General features: G+C 45.9%; 1 protein-coding gene across 1 annotated transcript in view; it reads left to right on the top strand.

Annotated features, from left to right (window-relative positions):
- Positions 1–3,386: 3,386 nt before the first annotated feature.
- frmpd1a (FERM and PDZ domain containing 1a) overlaps positions 3,387–15,555 on the top strand; it is a gene marked incomplete at both ends in the record, with an annotated part of 29,952 nt that continues 17,783 nt past the window's right edge. Inside the window, 3 exon segments of the mRNA XM_080520906.1 lie at positions 3,387–3,448; positions 6,408–6,463; positions 14,292–14,362. Coding sequence (XP_080377032.1) covers positions 3,387–3,448; positions 6,408–6,463; positions 14,292–14,362 — 189 coding nt within the window.

Raw genomic sequence — 15,555 nt, 5'->3', positions numbered from 1 at the left:
GTCATGAAGGCTGCGTGTGTCGGAGGTCCAGCCATCAGGGATCAGATCAACATCGCTGGACTTCTACAGACGCCGAATTCCCCCCCAAGTCATTGTTCTGCTGAGACGACTGGAAGGACTTAATGACTCAGGATGAAGCGACTCGTTTTTGCGTTTCAGGTTGGCGGCGTGCACCTTGGTGTGACGGCGAGTTCTCAGATGTTCTCGGTGTTCTGGTCACGGGTCAAAGAGCCAAAGAGAAACCTGCTGCTTCCAAGCACCTTTGGCAGGCGGATGCTTATTTGAGGTGAGAGGGAGGAGTCACATGATTCAGCCGGAGCCGCCGGTGGGCCAAGCTGTCAGGTCGACGCGCCGGATTGTGGATGAGGTCTTAAGAGTCTGCGATGGTGGAGCTGTGACGGTAATGTCTTTGATGTTAGGGTCTGAGGGGGTCTGGACTGTTCCGCCTCTGGACAGTGTTCAGGTTCAGGGTGGATGGGATTAACACGTGGTCGGACATCGTGAGATCACTTGGCGAGCGGTTATAGGAAGTGACACCAGAGCGGCAGAGTCCAGAAAATGAACCTCGGAAAGGGTTTTGGAGCACGAATGTCCCGGTGGAGTCGGGCCAGTTATCTCTCTCTATATATATATATATATGTATCTATATACTGTCGCCATCCACTCCAAGGATGTACACACTGGTTCAACGGTTTATCAGGGTGTCAAACGGTTTTGTACGTATGTCTGTATATATGTAGATACGTATGTCTGTGTGTGTATGTGTATGCTTGGTGTGTGTGTCTGTATGGGTGTGTATGTATGTCTGGGTGTGTGTATGCGTATGCTTGGGTGTGGGTGGGTTGGGACTAGGTGATGGGGATGGGGGGGGGGATTGGGGCTCCCTGGGGGTTGGAGGGTGGCTGTCCTCTGGCCGGGCCTGGCTGGGCCTTCGCTCTTCCTGGTCTGGGGGGGGGGGCTGGTGTGGGGCTCAGCGGCTGGGGCCTTCTCTGTCCCGCCGGGGTTGGGGGGCTGGTGGGGGGACGGCCCCCGGGGGTGCGACGGGCTCCGCTGTCGGGGTCGGGGGGGCTCCCTGCCCGCGTGGCCTGGGAGCGCTGCACTGGCCGGTCCCGGCTTGGCGGCTCGGGTCGGGGCCCGGGGCTCTGCGCCCTTTATCCTTCTCTTGTGGGCTCCTCTGGCCTGGGGGGGGGGTCCTCTCTGCGCGCTCGGTCTGGTGCCTTCCGGGTTGGGGCGTGGCTCTCCGGGGGGGTTTGTCGGGGCCTCCCTGGATCCGGTGGGTCGCTGGGTGCCGGAGTGGCGGTGTCCGGCCCTGGTGGCCTTGGGCCCCGGGGTGGTGCTGCGGGACCCCCCACAACAGTTCCATTCACATCCAGAGGACAAACCACACACACACACACACACACACACACACACACACACACACACACACACACACACACACACACACACACACACACACACACACACACACACACACACACTTCCACTCCTCATTGACGAGATTGTTCTGTTAATTATCAAAACCAAGTTGTTGTTTGCTTTTGTTGTTGTTGTGTTTGTTTGTTTTATTTATTTATTTATTTTTGTTTTATGTCCTTTTGTTTTTGTTATAATTGTTGTCATTATTTAGGTCGTTTGCTCTGTTGTTGCTCAGGCTGGTCTTAATCTCATGGCAGTTGGAAAATATTTAGGTCACTGTGGTTAATGTATTATCAAAAAGAAAAAAAAAAGGTATGTAGCACTAACAAGGGTATTGTATGTATTTTTTATTTTTTTTTCCACCAAGTCTTTCTCTGTCTCTCCTCTCCTCTCCCCAACCTCTCACCCCAACCGGTCCGCAGACTTCCTCCACCTCTGACTCTGGTTTCTGCAAAGGTTTCTCCTTGTTGGGGGAGTTTTTCCTTTCCACAGTCACAAACACACCTGCTTGCTCATGTGGATATGTTGGGCTTTTCTATTTTCTCTATAAAAGCACATTGGAATGACTGTAAAGTATTTACAAATGTCTTTCTTTTAATAAAATAAAAACAAACAAAAAAAACAGGGTGTCAAACGGTTCAGCCCAGTTTTAATCCTCGGTGGGTCGGATGGTACCATAGAACCAGAATAACGGCGTTTAAATTCAAACACAGCAAAGTATTTCTCAGAGGTGGGGCAGCGGACGCGTTACGTTTTTTACAGAAACCAAAAAATGACTACAGAAAATGGCTCTAATCTCAACATGAAAGCCACTTTTAATGACGTAAAGTCACACGTCCAGAAAAATTCTCCTATCACTGTTGCATTCTGGGTGTTTTTACAAAACCCCACCCTGACGTCTTAGCTCAGAGGCTAGCGCGATAGCATCCTTCATGAGCAGTGTTGTGTCACTACTCTTAAGAATCTTTTTTTTTTTTTTTTCATCAATGTTTTCTTTGAAGTTTGTTCCTTTTACTTGGCTTCAGGCCCTGAGTGGCTTTTCCAGTGAACAGGAAAGTTTAAGAAATGATCACGTTAAGACCACAGCTGAGGAAAGTGCTAATGCTAATGCTAATGGTTTAACTCGTGATGTAAGTAACAAATAGAAATTGAATCTGGAAAAATCCCGAATCGTTGCGTCGTAGTTCCACGTGAACAACAATCACAATCTGCTGCCATTCAAACAAAAGGTCAAAAAATTAGAGGAACGAAACTTCCAAAAAGCCGAGATGAAAGTATAAAACAAAGAAAAACTGCTTTAAAAAAAAAAAAAAAAAAAAGAACTCCATCACCGTTGTGTCAGAGCAAAATAAAAAAAACATGTTAAAACACAACACAGGAGCGTCCTGGTGTCTCATACGTGACGGGGTGGTCGTCTATTTTGTTAATTTTCAACAGTGGTGATTGTCTAAGTCTGTTTCCTTCGAATCCGCACAGACGGGGAGTGACAATCTTTCTCCCCGAGAAGAGAGAAAAGGATACACAGTGAGTTATAAACCTACAAACCTTGAGAATGGATTAACACAGGAGTTTATTACATAAGACAGAAAAAGTACCGGCCTTTACAAGAACATTCCTGGGTTCTGAAGCCGTTCACTATGAATAGCTCCTGCCCAGAACCACGTCAGCAGAGAGCGACAGAGAGAGAAAGAGAGAGAGAGAGAGAAAGAGAAAGAGTGAGAATCAGAGAGAGACTCTGAGCTTGCGCCGGAAATGCTGCCTCTTTCATAGTCTTGCGGTCAGTCTCCGCCTTCCTGTGGCTGTTTGATGGGGGGCTGCTTGAGGGGATTGTTTGATGGAATTGTTTGAGGGGGGGGGGGGGGGGGGCTTCTGTCCCACCAGTGAGCCCCACACAAAAAAAGAGTCACATTCAACCCCCATCGCATGTCCGCGGTCTTCCAACCCCCGAGGCTTATCTTTAGGTATTCATGACAAGCCAGCCCAGGCTGGCTCCGGTGACTTTTAACATGATGCAGAGGAGAGGATCACGGTGAGAGTTTACGTAAGTGAAGCAGAGCTCAGTGGGTCACACGTCAAATCCAGCAACACTCTTGCTTTGTGCGTCAGGATTCAAACTCCCAGGCGGATCTCGGGGGACAGAAAAGGAAAGGACAATTATAAAACGTGTGAAAAGTCACACTGGATACAAATCAAACAACATAATTCCTTCTTCTTTCTGACCCGACAACATTCAGAGAAACACGTCCGTGCATTTATTCTGTATTTCATATCAAACGATCGACTGCGGAATCTTGCTTTTGGTTTATAAAGCTTTAAATGGTCTCGGGCTTCAATAATCTCAGATTATATCAAAACACCTGAAGACTGCCGACACACTCACTTTTATTTAAATCGGGACTTAAAACATGTATTTGCACCGGCTTTTGAATAAACAATCAACTTGACTTACTTTATTACGTTTATCTTATTATTTTTCTGCTTTTCATGCTGTTTCTGCGGTACAATTTTAATATTTTGTTGGATGCATAGAATCCCTTGTTTGTGAAGCTACACATTTATTACAATATTTATTCTGTAGGTCATTTGGGACGTCAAACACTTTTTCTTTTTTGTTCCAAAGTGCAATGTAAAGTTGACGTTAAGGATGTACGTGGTCCCAAAGTGGAAGTCGGGTCAGTGGTTGTGGGAAACAATCAGTAAAATATTTAACAAATCTGCACATTAAGATTCTTCACTGTTTGCTTTAATGCATTTTTTTTATTTGTTTGTAAAGCTGTGAATTGCCCTGTGTTTGAATGGTGAGCCTAGAAACAAGTGTTCCCTCACTTGTTTTGTAAAATAAACTCACAACATGGCCTCGGTGCAAAATGAGCTTGAATTCAGAGATAAACTCACATAAATCCTACGTCTGGAAAACGTCTCGACTCTCAATGTCTCAGAACGATGATGATGTGGCCGACTTGTTAGAACGGAGCTGAGAGGGACCGTCTGTTACTGCATGGATTCTAATTCACCTATTTATCTGTTCATCTATGTATTTATTTATTTATTTATGCCAGATGGATCCCCACCATCCTGAATGAGGTAGTGTGTGTGTGTGTGTGTTTTGTTTATAGCGTCTGAACTATGTGCTACATAATGTATGAAATGTGCTAAATAAATTAAGTGCGATTTAATTTAATTTAATTTAATTTAATTTAATTTAATTTAATTTAATTTAATTTAATTTAATTTAATTTAATTTAATTTAATTTAATTTAATTTAATTTAATTTAAAGAAATTAAAGTCAGCTGGAGTTTCACACACAACCTATTTACGCGCAGGAGGAACATTCACACTCTGTAAAGAACCCGGACTCGAACCCGCGACCCCCCCCCCCCCGCGGCTTCCATTGAAACCTCAGCTTGCAAGAACGACATTTGACCAGTAGGAGGCGCCAAGATGTCAGTTTTATCTGAGAATATTATTATTTTTTTTTTTTCCCTGAGATCATTGATGGAACTACTGCAGGTTTTAAACACACACAAACAACGCTTCAGTTGTGTGTGACGATATTTGACGTTTCGGGGGGGGGGGGGGGGGGGGATAACCTGCGTAAAAAGAGTCGCGGTTCTCGGCTGAAGAAGAGCTTTTTTTTTATTATCATTAAAACTTTGTGAGAGAGAGAGAGAGAGAGAGAGAGAGAGAGAGAGAGAGAGAGAGAGAGAGAGAGAGAGAGAGAGAGATTAGCGCGCCGCTCTAAAGCCGCGTGCGTCGCGCGCCGCTCACCTGCACCGGGACGTTCCGCGCGCGGACAGACGCACCTTCTCGGTTCCTCCTCCCCGGGTTGGAGGATCGCGGAGCTCCGGGCCGGCAGGTGCGATGGATTAACTGATTCCTCGAGCGCTTGTCCGAGGAAGGTGCGGCTCTTTGGGCTTTTTTTTTTTTTTTTTTTTTTCCTCCTGCTTTTGGGTTGAAGTTGCTCCACATCCAGGGCGTCGGGACGGAACCGTTACAGGCGCGTCCGGCACGCGCACGCTCAGGAGCGGATTACAAGCGCACAGACCCGGTAAGCCTTCACACCTCCCGCTTAATACCGCCAACTAGACGGAATAACGAGCGGCAGACGCCTGGGGGGGGGGGGGGGGGGGCACAAATATACATTCCTGTTTGTTTTCCTTTCTGCGCGTCGCCGCGAGAAAACGACGCACCGACTTCACGAGAGCCGCGATTTATTTCTAAAGACATTTAATTGAAAAACAACAACAACAACAACAACAAAACAAATACTTTAGCTTCTCTTACAAACTGTATCATCTCATTGGTTTGTGAAGAAAGAGGTTCATATTTCACTGTTATTTTCTATTTAAAAAAATAGAAATAAAAAAGTCCCTTCAACATGTATAATTTATATATCCTGAGTCCCCCCCCCCCTATTTTGAAGGGGGGGGGGGGGGGGTCATGAATGTTTCCTCATTCATGATTTCACCTGTCCACAACCACCTCCGCCTCACTATGAAGGGAGGAGGAGGAGGAGGAGGAAGATGAATGGATTCTGCTTCCTAAAATAATAATAAGGTATAAATAATAATTTATACCTTCAGTTAATTCTATATGACAGATCAATATTTTGGAAACCAGATCCACATCTGGCTGTCGGAGGTTTTTAAAAGACGCTTTATATGCCACGAATAACCATCCTGTGACAACCAGTGGGACAAAAATAACTTCCCCCCCAAAAAAAAAAGACCTCAAAAGAAACGAAAATTGAAATACTGTGAGTCCGAGAGATGACGGCTTTCTCTTAAAAGGATATGAACACATTTTCTGGATGATAAATAATACATTTATATCCTCTTGTTCGCGAAGATAACAAAATCTAGAGGCATTTTCATGACTGGAGTCGTGTCCAGGCTGGATCCTGACGGATGGATGGATGGAAAATGGCCAAAAAGAGGATGTGAAAATCAGACACATGTGGACCAAAGAGACGGTTCGTTCCGCTCAGATTGAAGAAGAGTGATGATGAAGTGTCGGGACCCCCGGTGGTGGACTGGTCACCAGGTCAGCCGACTCAACGGCGCCGACTCGTGGCCTGGCATGCTAACGACATCGCTTTCCGAACGTGGCGTTATGAATGTGAGGCTTTACCGGAGCGAGAAGGCAAAAATCGATGCTTCAGGCAGTGATGCTACATGCTATATGCTAAAATATTTCAGGCTCACACTCCAGTGATGCGACATGCCATATGCTAACACATTTCAGGCTCGCACACCAGTGATGCTACATGCTATATGCTAAAATATTTCAGGCTCGCACACCAGTGATGCTACATGCTATATGCTAAAACATTTCAGGCTCACACACCAGTGATGCTACATGCCATATGCTAACACATTTCAGGCTCGCACACCAGTGATGCTACATGCTATATGCTAAAATATTTCAGGCTCACACACCAGTGATGCTATATGCTAAAACATTTCAGGCTCACACACCAGTGATGCTACATGCTATATGCTAAAACATTTCAGGCTCACACAGTTGTGATGCTACATGCTATGTGCTAAAATATTTCAGGCTCGCACACCAGTGATGCTACATGCTATATGCAAAAACATTTCAGGCTCACACACCAGTGATGCTACATGCTATATGCTAAAACATTTCAGGCTCACACAGTTGTGATGCTACATGCTATGTGCTAAAATATTTCAGGCTCACACACCAGTGATGCTACATGCTAAAGAATTTTGGAGCTCACACACCAGTGATGCTACATGCTATATGCTAAAACAATTCAGGCTCACACACCAGTGATGCTACATGCTATACGCTAAAACATTTCAGGCTCACACACCAGTGATGCTACATGCTATATGCTAAAACATGTCAGGCTCACACAGTTGTGAAGCTACATGCTACATGCTAAAGAATGTATTAATAATGTGCTTTATTTCATCTGGATTAGTTTTCTGCATTTGTTTCCTTGAACCTCCAGCTGAGACGTTACATTTCTTTAGTATTTTAACAATTTCCTCTCATGTTTACATCCTAAAACCCTCCACATGTCTGAGCGGAGCGGCGGGATCGCCCTCCGCCAGGCTCCCCCCTCCGCCAGCCACCCCCCCCCCCCCCCTCCGCTCGCGCAGTGACTCAGTCCTTTTCTACATCCAGCGGCTGCTAAACTATTGATGACTGGACCTAATAGTACCAAGTCTGTGTGATATGAAAATGTGTTTTACTAATGCATCACTGCCACGGGGAACATGCACAGCTGCACTAGCAAACAACCAGCCTGAGCGCACACACACACACACACACACACACACACACACACACACACACACACACACACACACACACACACGCTGCACTACACACATGTTGTGCTGCATCATGCTTCAGGGAAACACCCCATCGCTGATGAGGAAGACGCTGATGAAGAACAGACACGCGGCGCCGAGCGAGCGTTGACACTCGGCGCTGAAACGGAACAGAAGAAGAAGAATATGGAGGTCGGCCGCGTGGCGACGGCCCTCCCAGGCCTTACTAATTTATGATGTTATTTTTAGGCGAGGCTACATTTTTGATGCTTCGTATTTGTCAAGTTTAATACCGAGAGAAAACCCGTGTGTGTGTGTGTGTGTGTGTGTGTGTGTGTGTGTGTGTGTGTGTGTGTGTGTGTGTGTGTGTGTGTGTGTGTGTGTGTGTGTGTGTGTGTGTGTGTGTGTGTGTGTGTGTGTGTGTGTGTGTGTGTGTTCGCCTCTTTGTACGCTGAGTTTCGGGGTGACTGGTAGTTTCACACTGTTCTCAGGGATCCAGCTTCACAGTATCATAGCGGGGGGGAAATCACGATTATTTATTACTATCAACAGCATTTATTGAACATCTTTTTTTTTTTTTTTAACTCTCCTGTTACATATATAGAAATATCTTGTAATGTAGTAGCTGTTGTACTGCACTCGATCTTTTGAAAACAATAACTTACTAAACTACAACGGGGTCAGAGGTAGAAAACGTCGTGGAGTTTAATAAAACCGTCCAGACGTGGGATACATTTACATTTAAGCTGCATTTTCTGTTGAAATCCAGTTTTTTCTTCAGTCGTGTTGATAAATGCTTTCAAATCTCAGCATTTCTGCAACCCTCAGCATGTTTTTCATACATTTCATTGTTGATGTCAATGCTACTTCTAATATTACTTCTAATATTACTTCTAATATTACTTCTAATGCTACATCAAATTCTACATCGAATGCTACTTTCCGTGCGACTTTTAATGCTACATCTAATACTATTTCTAATGCTAGTTCTAATACTACATCTAATACTACTTCTAATGCTACTTCTAATACTACTTCTGACACTACTTCTAATGCTAGTTCTAATACTACATCTAATATTACTTCTAGTGCTACTTCTCATGCTACTTCTAATACTACTTCTAATGCTACTTCTAATACTACTTCTAATACTACATCTAATACTACTTCTAATGCTACTTCTAATACTACTTCTGATACTACTTCTAATGCTACTTCTAATACTACTTCTAATACTACATCTAATACTACTTCTAATGCTACTTCTAATACTACTTCTAATACTACATCTAATACTACTTATAATGCTACTTCTAATACTATTTCTAATGCTACTTCTAATACTTCTTCTGATACTACTTCTATTGCTACTTCTAATGCTACATCTAATGCTACTTCTAATGCTACTTCCAATACTACTTCTGATACTACTAATTAACTAACTAACTGCTAATGCGACTTCACGTAGCTTAGCTTCTGCACCTCTTGTAACTTTCATTGAAATATCGCAGTTCTTGTCGTTCTTGCAGTACTTGTAGGACTAGACAGTCTTTGCTCCGTATGTTAAAGCTTCACATGCAGCAGTGACGGATTCCACCGTTTTACTGAAACGCAGAAGTGTGAAGCCTGAAACTGGTGTTGAAACTCTTCCTGCTGCGCTCGACTGACGCTGCTGTTAAATCCTGAATATTTTAAGAAGCAAATCCTCATTAGAGCGTTTCTCTATAAACATCTTCAAACGTGACGGCATTAAGAAGCGAGGCAGTAAAAAAAAAACCTCCCGGAACTTCCAGTGCAACGAGGTTTAAAAGGCCTCTTTAAGCTTTTTGAATAAATGAGGCTTTTCATCAGGTCAATAAACTCATCAGCTGATTTTCTCCTGAAGACGTTGGTTTGAGTCGGCGAGCCTCAGCGGTCACATTATGCTTTTATCTAACACTCGACAAAGTTTGTCTCGTGAAACAGTAAACGTTGAAAACATTCCAGATTTATTCTTGACGAACATGAGATTTGCTGGAAACCGGTTTCTGGAGTGTGAGAGAGAAACCTATTGAGATCGCGAGGGAACGCGCAAACCCCGAATAGAAAACCTTTGCTAACTGAAGCACCAGCCTGAATTCTACCGACATATATCTTCGGGATGAACTCGGCACTTGAACTTATCCTGGGCTCCGTTCACACCGCAGGTCTTCGTGCTCAATTCTCATCTTTGACGGAATCCATTTTGTTTATTATCACGCTACATTTTAAACGTCTATCACTGGTCCTGGTCCTGGTCCTGGTCCTGGTCCTGCTCCTGGTCACCACGGCCGTAGTAACTAGTAGTTCTGCACATGCTCAGTAGAGACAATAAGAACAAATTTTCCTCCAGAGTCTCACGACTCCCAGTCCGTGTTCCCCTGGGACTTGGTGCTCTTATTTTGAAAGTCACCGTAATCAAAGGCCTCAATGTGAGACCTTGGCTGATCACAGAGGTTTTTACTGTGAAGACCACGCCGACCCCTCCCCCTCCGGCGGCACGACGCAAACACAGGCACCGCTTTCATCTTCCAAGTGAAAAAGTATTTAAGCAGTGAAATGAGCGGTTCCCCGCGTTGCTGCTCAATAATCCGCCGCCGGCGACGTCTCAAGACGTCTCCTCACCCAGATTAAACACAGTGAGACTCACGTTTCCTCACGGAGGGAGGAAGAGGAAGAGTCTCTTGTCTTCGACACAAAGCCTGATCGCGGCGCTGACCTAAAAACTCCTCAGATCCAGTTTCCCCTCAAAGAAAAGTCTCCTTTCATGTTTTATCTCCTGTCCTGAAAACACACACACACACACACACACACACTGGTCACGAGGATTATTACTGACAGTAAATAAAAAGATAAATAAAAGAGCAGTAGATTCAGGCCATTCAGTAGAGCTGGACGTGTTAAAATGTAGAGTCACGATCCGCCTCTCTTACTGTCGTTCTTATTTCTTCCACCTTGCAGTGCCAGGTAATCCTTATTTCCGTGTATCCTAAGGCCTTTATTGGATTCTTAGTTTCCCGCTAGCGTCATTGTGTCACACCTTTTTATCGTCGTTATCCTCCGCGCCGGTGACCTGGTGTCGCCCCTCTGCAGTGCGACCCACCTCCGTCCTGCAAGGCTCTTTTAATCAGCCGGTATAATTAGAAAACGCCGGCGTGGGTTGGCAGAGCCTCGGAGTCATTTATTAAAGAGTCTCGTTGAACAGAGACGAAAACAAGATGAAGCAGGGAATTTTTTATTTTATTTTTTTTATCGGATTTTTAAATGGATTGAATCGTCAGCTCGTATTTGCCAAAACCGGAGATTTTTCGATGTAACTTCCTGTTCAACTCCACACATTTGTTGTTTCATGCTTGTTTGAGCTCATTTCAATAAGTCCGTGGTGATGAAGATTATTCTCCTCTAGCGGCCTGAGGGAACATCCACACGATCTTCTTTCTCCCCAGCGTTCTCCAAAATAAACCTCCGTCAACACGTCACTATGAACTCGACTCAACACGAGGCGTCAGGGCTGCAGTACACCTGCCAGGCCTTTAGGGGCGCTGTGACTCACCAAACACACCAGAAACACAGAAGAAGACAGAGCACATGGAACTTTAGAAGTAGATTCCTGCTCATAAACCTGTTTATAACTCTAGTTCTATAGGTCTATGGCCCTGCTCCTCCTGCTGCTAGCGTCAGTAGCTTCTAGTTCTATAGGTCTATGGCCCTGGTCCTCCTGCTGCTAGCGTCAGTAGCTTCTAGTTCTATAGGTCTATGGCCCTGCTCCTCCTGCTGTTCGCATCATCAGCTTCTAGTTCTATAGGTCTATGGCCCCGCTCCTCCTGCTGCTAGCGTCAGTAGCTTCTAGTTCTATAGGTCTATGGCCCTGGTCCTCCTGCTGCTAGCGTCAGTAGCTTCTAGTTCTATAGGTCTATGGCCCTGCTCCTCCTGCTGTTCGCATCATCAGCTTCTAGTTCTATAGGTCTATGGCCCCGCTCCTCCTGCTGCTAGCGTCAGTAGCTTCTAGTTCTCTAGGTCTATGGCCCCGCTCCTCCTGCTGCTAGCGTCAGTAGCTTCTAGTTCTATAGGTCTATGGCCCTGCTCCTCCTGCTGCTAGCGCCAGTAGCTTCTAGTTCTATAGGTCTATGGCCCCGCTCCTCCTGCTGCTATCGTCAGTAGCTTCTAGTTCTATAGGTCTATGGACCCGCTCCTCCTGCTGCTAGCGCCAGTAGCTTCTAGTTCTATAGGTCTATGGCCCCGCTCCTCCTGCTGCTATCGTCAGTAGCTTCTAGTTCTATAGATCTATGGCCCTGCTCCTCCTGCTGCTATCGTCAGTAGCTTCTAGTTCTATAGGTCTATGGCCCTGCTCCTCCTGCTGCTAGCGTCAGTAGATTCTAGTTCTATAGGTCTATGGCCCTGCTCCTCCTGCTGCTATCGTCAGTAGCTTCTAGTTCTATAGGTCTATGGACCCGCTCCTCCTGCTGCTAGCGTCAGTAGCTTCTAGTTCTATAGGTCTATGGCCCTGCTCCTCCTGCTGCTAGCGTCAGAAGCTTCTACTTCTATAGGTCTATGGCTCCGTTCCTCCTGCTGCTAGCGTCAGTAGCTTCTAGTTCTATAGGTCTATGGCCTTGGTCCTCCTGCTGCTAGCGTCAGTAGCTTCTGCAGCTCCACCGGAGCTTGTCGTTCCTGATTGTTGTGGTTATTTGATGACATCTTTTTTCCACAGATGATCGTCTTTACCGTCCTCACCCCGGGGGGGGGGGGGGGGGGGTTGGACGGCACGAGCCGGGGTTTTAGAATTCCACCACTCTGGGACCCGCTTCTAAAACCACCTCGTGTGGGACGACGGGCCAGAAACACCTGGTTCATGTGAACCAGATGTTCCTGGTGTGGACGAACCCTTAGAAATGATCCGTTTTGATCCGTATGAGAACACGAGCGTTGACGCGGCGGTAAATGAAGCTTTACGTAAATCGTTACATGGAGTGAAAAATGCTTGTGTTTCGGGGGGGGGGGGGATTTATAAAGCCGAAGCCGATTTCACTGAGAGGAATGTTAATTCTTCTTCACCAGTGTCAAACATACTTCCTCCAATCAGCCCAACCGTCAAGCAAATGGCACAAAAACCAAAAAAAACTGATGATTTAACAAAAGTCTTCAGAGTATCGACACTGAGAGCTGAGATATCAGTGATGCCGTCAGGGGAGCGTTTGTAAAAACTCCCAGAATGCAACAGTGATCGGAAGTTCTCTGGACATTTTTTTTTAACTGCATTTTGCACCAGAACCCAGTCATTTAATTTCAACTCATGACAAGACGGACATTTTTCGTCCCACGTCCTCCTGCGCCGCGACAAAGACAAACCTTAAAACATTAAAATCAAAGGTTTGTTTTTTTTTGGGGGGGGTTGTGGGAATTGACTGAAACGTCTCATGTGCTTCAACTTCAAAATCCCAACCGTCATCCCGTCACTGTGCTCTGAAGACCGTCGCTCACATTTCCCTTCCTCATCTTCCCATTCTTTGCAACCTCATGTGTTTTCGCTCTCGCTCTCTCTCTCTCTATCTCTCTCTCTCTCTCTCTCTCTCTCTCTCTCCCTCTCTCCCTCTCTCCTTCGCTCGCTCTGTGTGGAACGCCTGTTAGTTGTTGGTAGAGTGAAGCGGCTGCATTATCTGGATACATTATTGATACACGCAGCACTCTGACACACACACACACACACACACACACACACACACACACACACACACACACACACACACACACACACACACACACACACACACACTCACGTGTGTGTGTGTGTGTGTGTGTGTGTGTGTGTGTGTGTGTGTGTGTGAGCCCAGCTGATTGTGTCTCTGTACGTCAAGGCGAAGCAGCCGCGGCGTTTCCGAAACCCGAAGCTTCCGAACCCCGGCGCCGCCGTGCAGGCGTCGTTCTCGTTGACGTCGAAACGACGCTGGACGAGACGCGTCTAAAAATAACTCCGGCTATCGGGGGGAGAGAGAGAGAGAGCGAGAGAGAGAGAGAGAAAGAGAGAGAGAAAGAGAGGAGGAGAGCAGAGGGCTGGAGTGGAGGACAGAAGAGTTCCCAGCATCTCTTCTCCCAGGGCTTTGTGAGGCCTCATTAAATATGGATGGTGTTTGGAGGGGGGGGGGGGGGGTAAAGTGGGACTCCAGCAAAAAGCACAGAAGCAACAAAGAAGGCGGGTCGACCCATCCCGCTGTCTTCTCCTCCGTCCTCCTCCTCCTCTCCCTCCTTTCCTTTTTGTCATCCTCCGGCTCCCCCCCCCACCACCACCACCCCCGCCTCCGCCGTCCGTCAAAACCCTCCTCACACGGGAGACAAACGCTGTCTCTCGCTCTGACTTCATGTGGCTGAAGACAAACACTCCATCTCTCTCTCTCTCTCTCTCTCTCTCTCTCTCTCTCCACTCTTCCCACGTTCAAATCATATCTAATGCATTACAAGTGACATACTAATGAACCCAGACAATACACCCCCCCCCCCCCCCCCCTCTGTTCTCCAAGACTGTCTGTCCAACCCATGTTGTCTTTCGTCCTCAGGAGATGAAGACGCGTCGCTCATCTGCTCCTCTTCGGCGGGACGATGGACGGGCGGCCGGCGGAGCGGGACTGTAGCTGCTGGCGCCTTCATGGAGCCGTGATCCGCAGGTGTGTGTGTGTGTGTGTGTGTGTGTGTGTGTGTGTGTGTGTGTGTGTGTGTGTGTGTGTGTGTGTGTCCGCCCAAATTGCTCATATCAAACACATTTCCTCTGTAGGAAGAGACGAGACGGGATTACGGGATTATTGTGGGTGAGACGAAGAGAGAGCGCGACAGAGAAACCGTGTGTGTGTGTGTGTGTGTGTGTGTGTGTGTGTGTGTGTCGTGTGTCTTAATGTTTTACCCAGACAGTTGCCCTAAACAGACAAACAGACCTGTAAGGTTGAGATGGAGCTCAGTCTAATCTGGCTCAGCGGAGTGACGCACAATCTCCCCGTTACAGCCTGCAGACACACAACCTAATCCCATTTTCCTACTCTGTGTGTGTGTGTGTGTGTGTGTGTGTGTGCGTGTGTGTTATTCGCCCGTTACTCCTCCAGAGTGTGTTTGCGCTTTAAGAAGCTACATCAGAGACACAAACAAGACGTTCGACCGGATTATTGTTCAAAGGGTTCATGTTGTGCTTCACTTTCTTTACTTAAACCAGAGATTTGAAACGAGTTTTACTTTACTACTATTTCCAGGCCGGACCAGTAAAATCATAGAAAATGAACGTCTAGATAATGACGAGTCTAAAGAAATGACTTATTTGGAAAAAAAAAGGAAGAAAAAAAACCAAGTGAAATATTGCAGTTCAGTTGGAAATACCGTATTTTCCAGACTAGAATTAGTAGCGTCAGTCAAAAGATGTGTATTGAAGCGCAGAAAACATTTCTAAGTCTAATTTAATAATCAATATCCAGATGTGCTTGTTGATAATCTAGGTCCAGCCTCACTTTTCCAATGAAGTTGTTAACGTTCAGTCCACGATGAGCCTTGGAAGTTTTGTATCGTCATCCAGTGACCTCTAGAGGTCACAGACGATATGAACCTCTATATTTTGATATAGCTCAATTGTTTCATGACAAAACTCACACAACCAGCCAAACTACTGGAAACAGTTGTGAGTAATTGTCGAGGAAATACCGTAAAAATACTATATACACTTCTGTAGCTGTTGTAAAGCAACTACCGTATTTCCTAGACTATAAGTTTTTTATAAAAAATGCCTCATAAACTGGTAAAAACGCATATGAATCTAATCTATTATTCAATGTCCAGATATGC

The sequence above is a fragment of the Blennius ocellaris genome (genome assembly GCF_963422515.1).
Source record: "Blennius ocellaris genome assembly, chromosome: 3".
Lineage (NCBI taxonomy): Eukaryota > Metazoa > Chordata > Actinopteri > Blenniiformes > Blenniidae > Blennius > Blennius ocellaris.
This window is presented reverse-complemented; position numbering and strand designations above follow the sequence as displayed.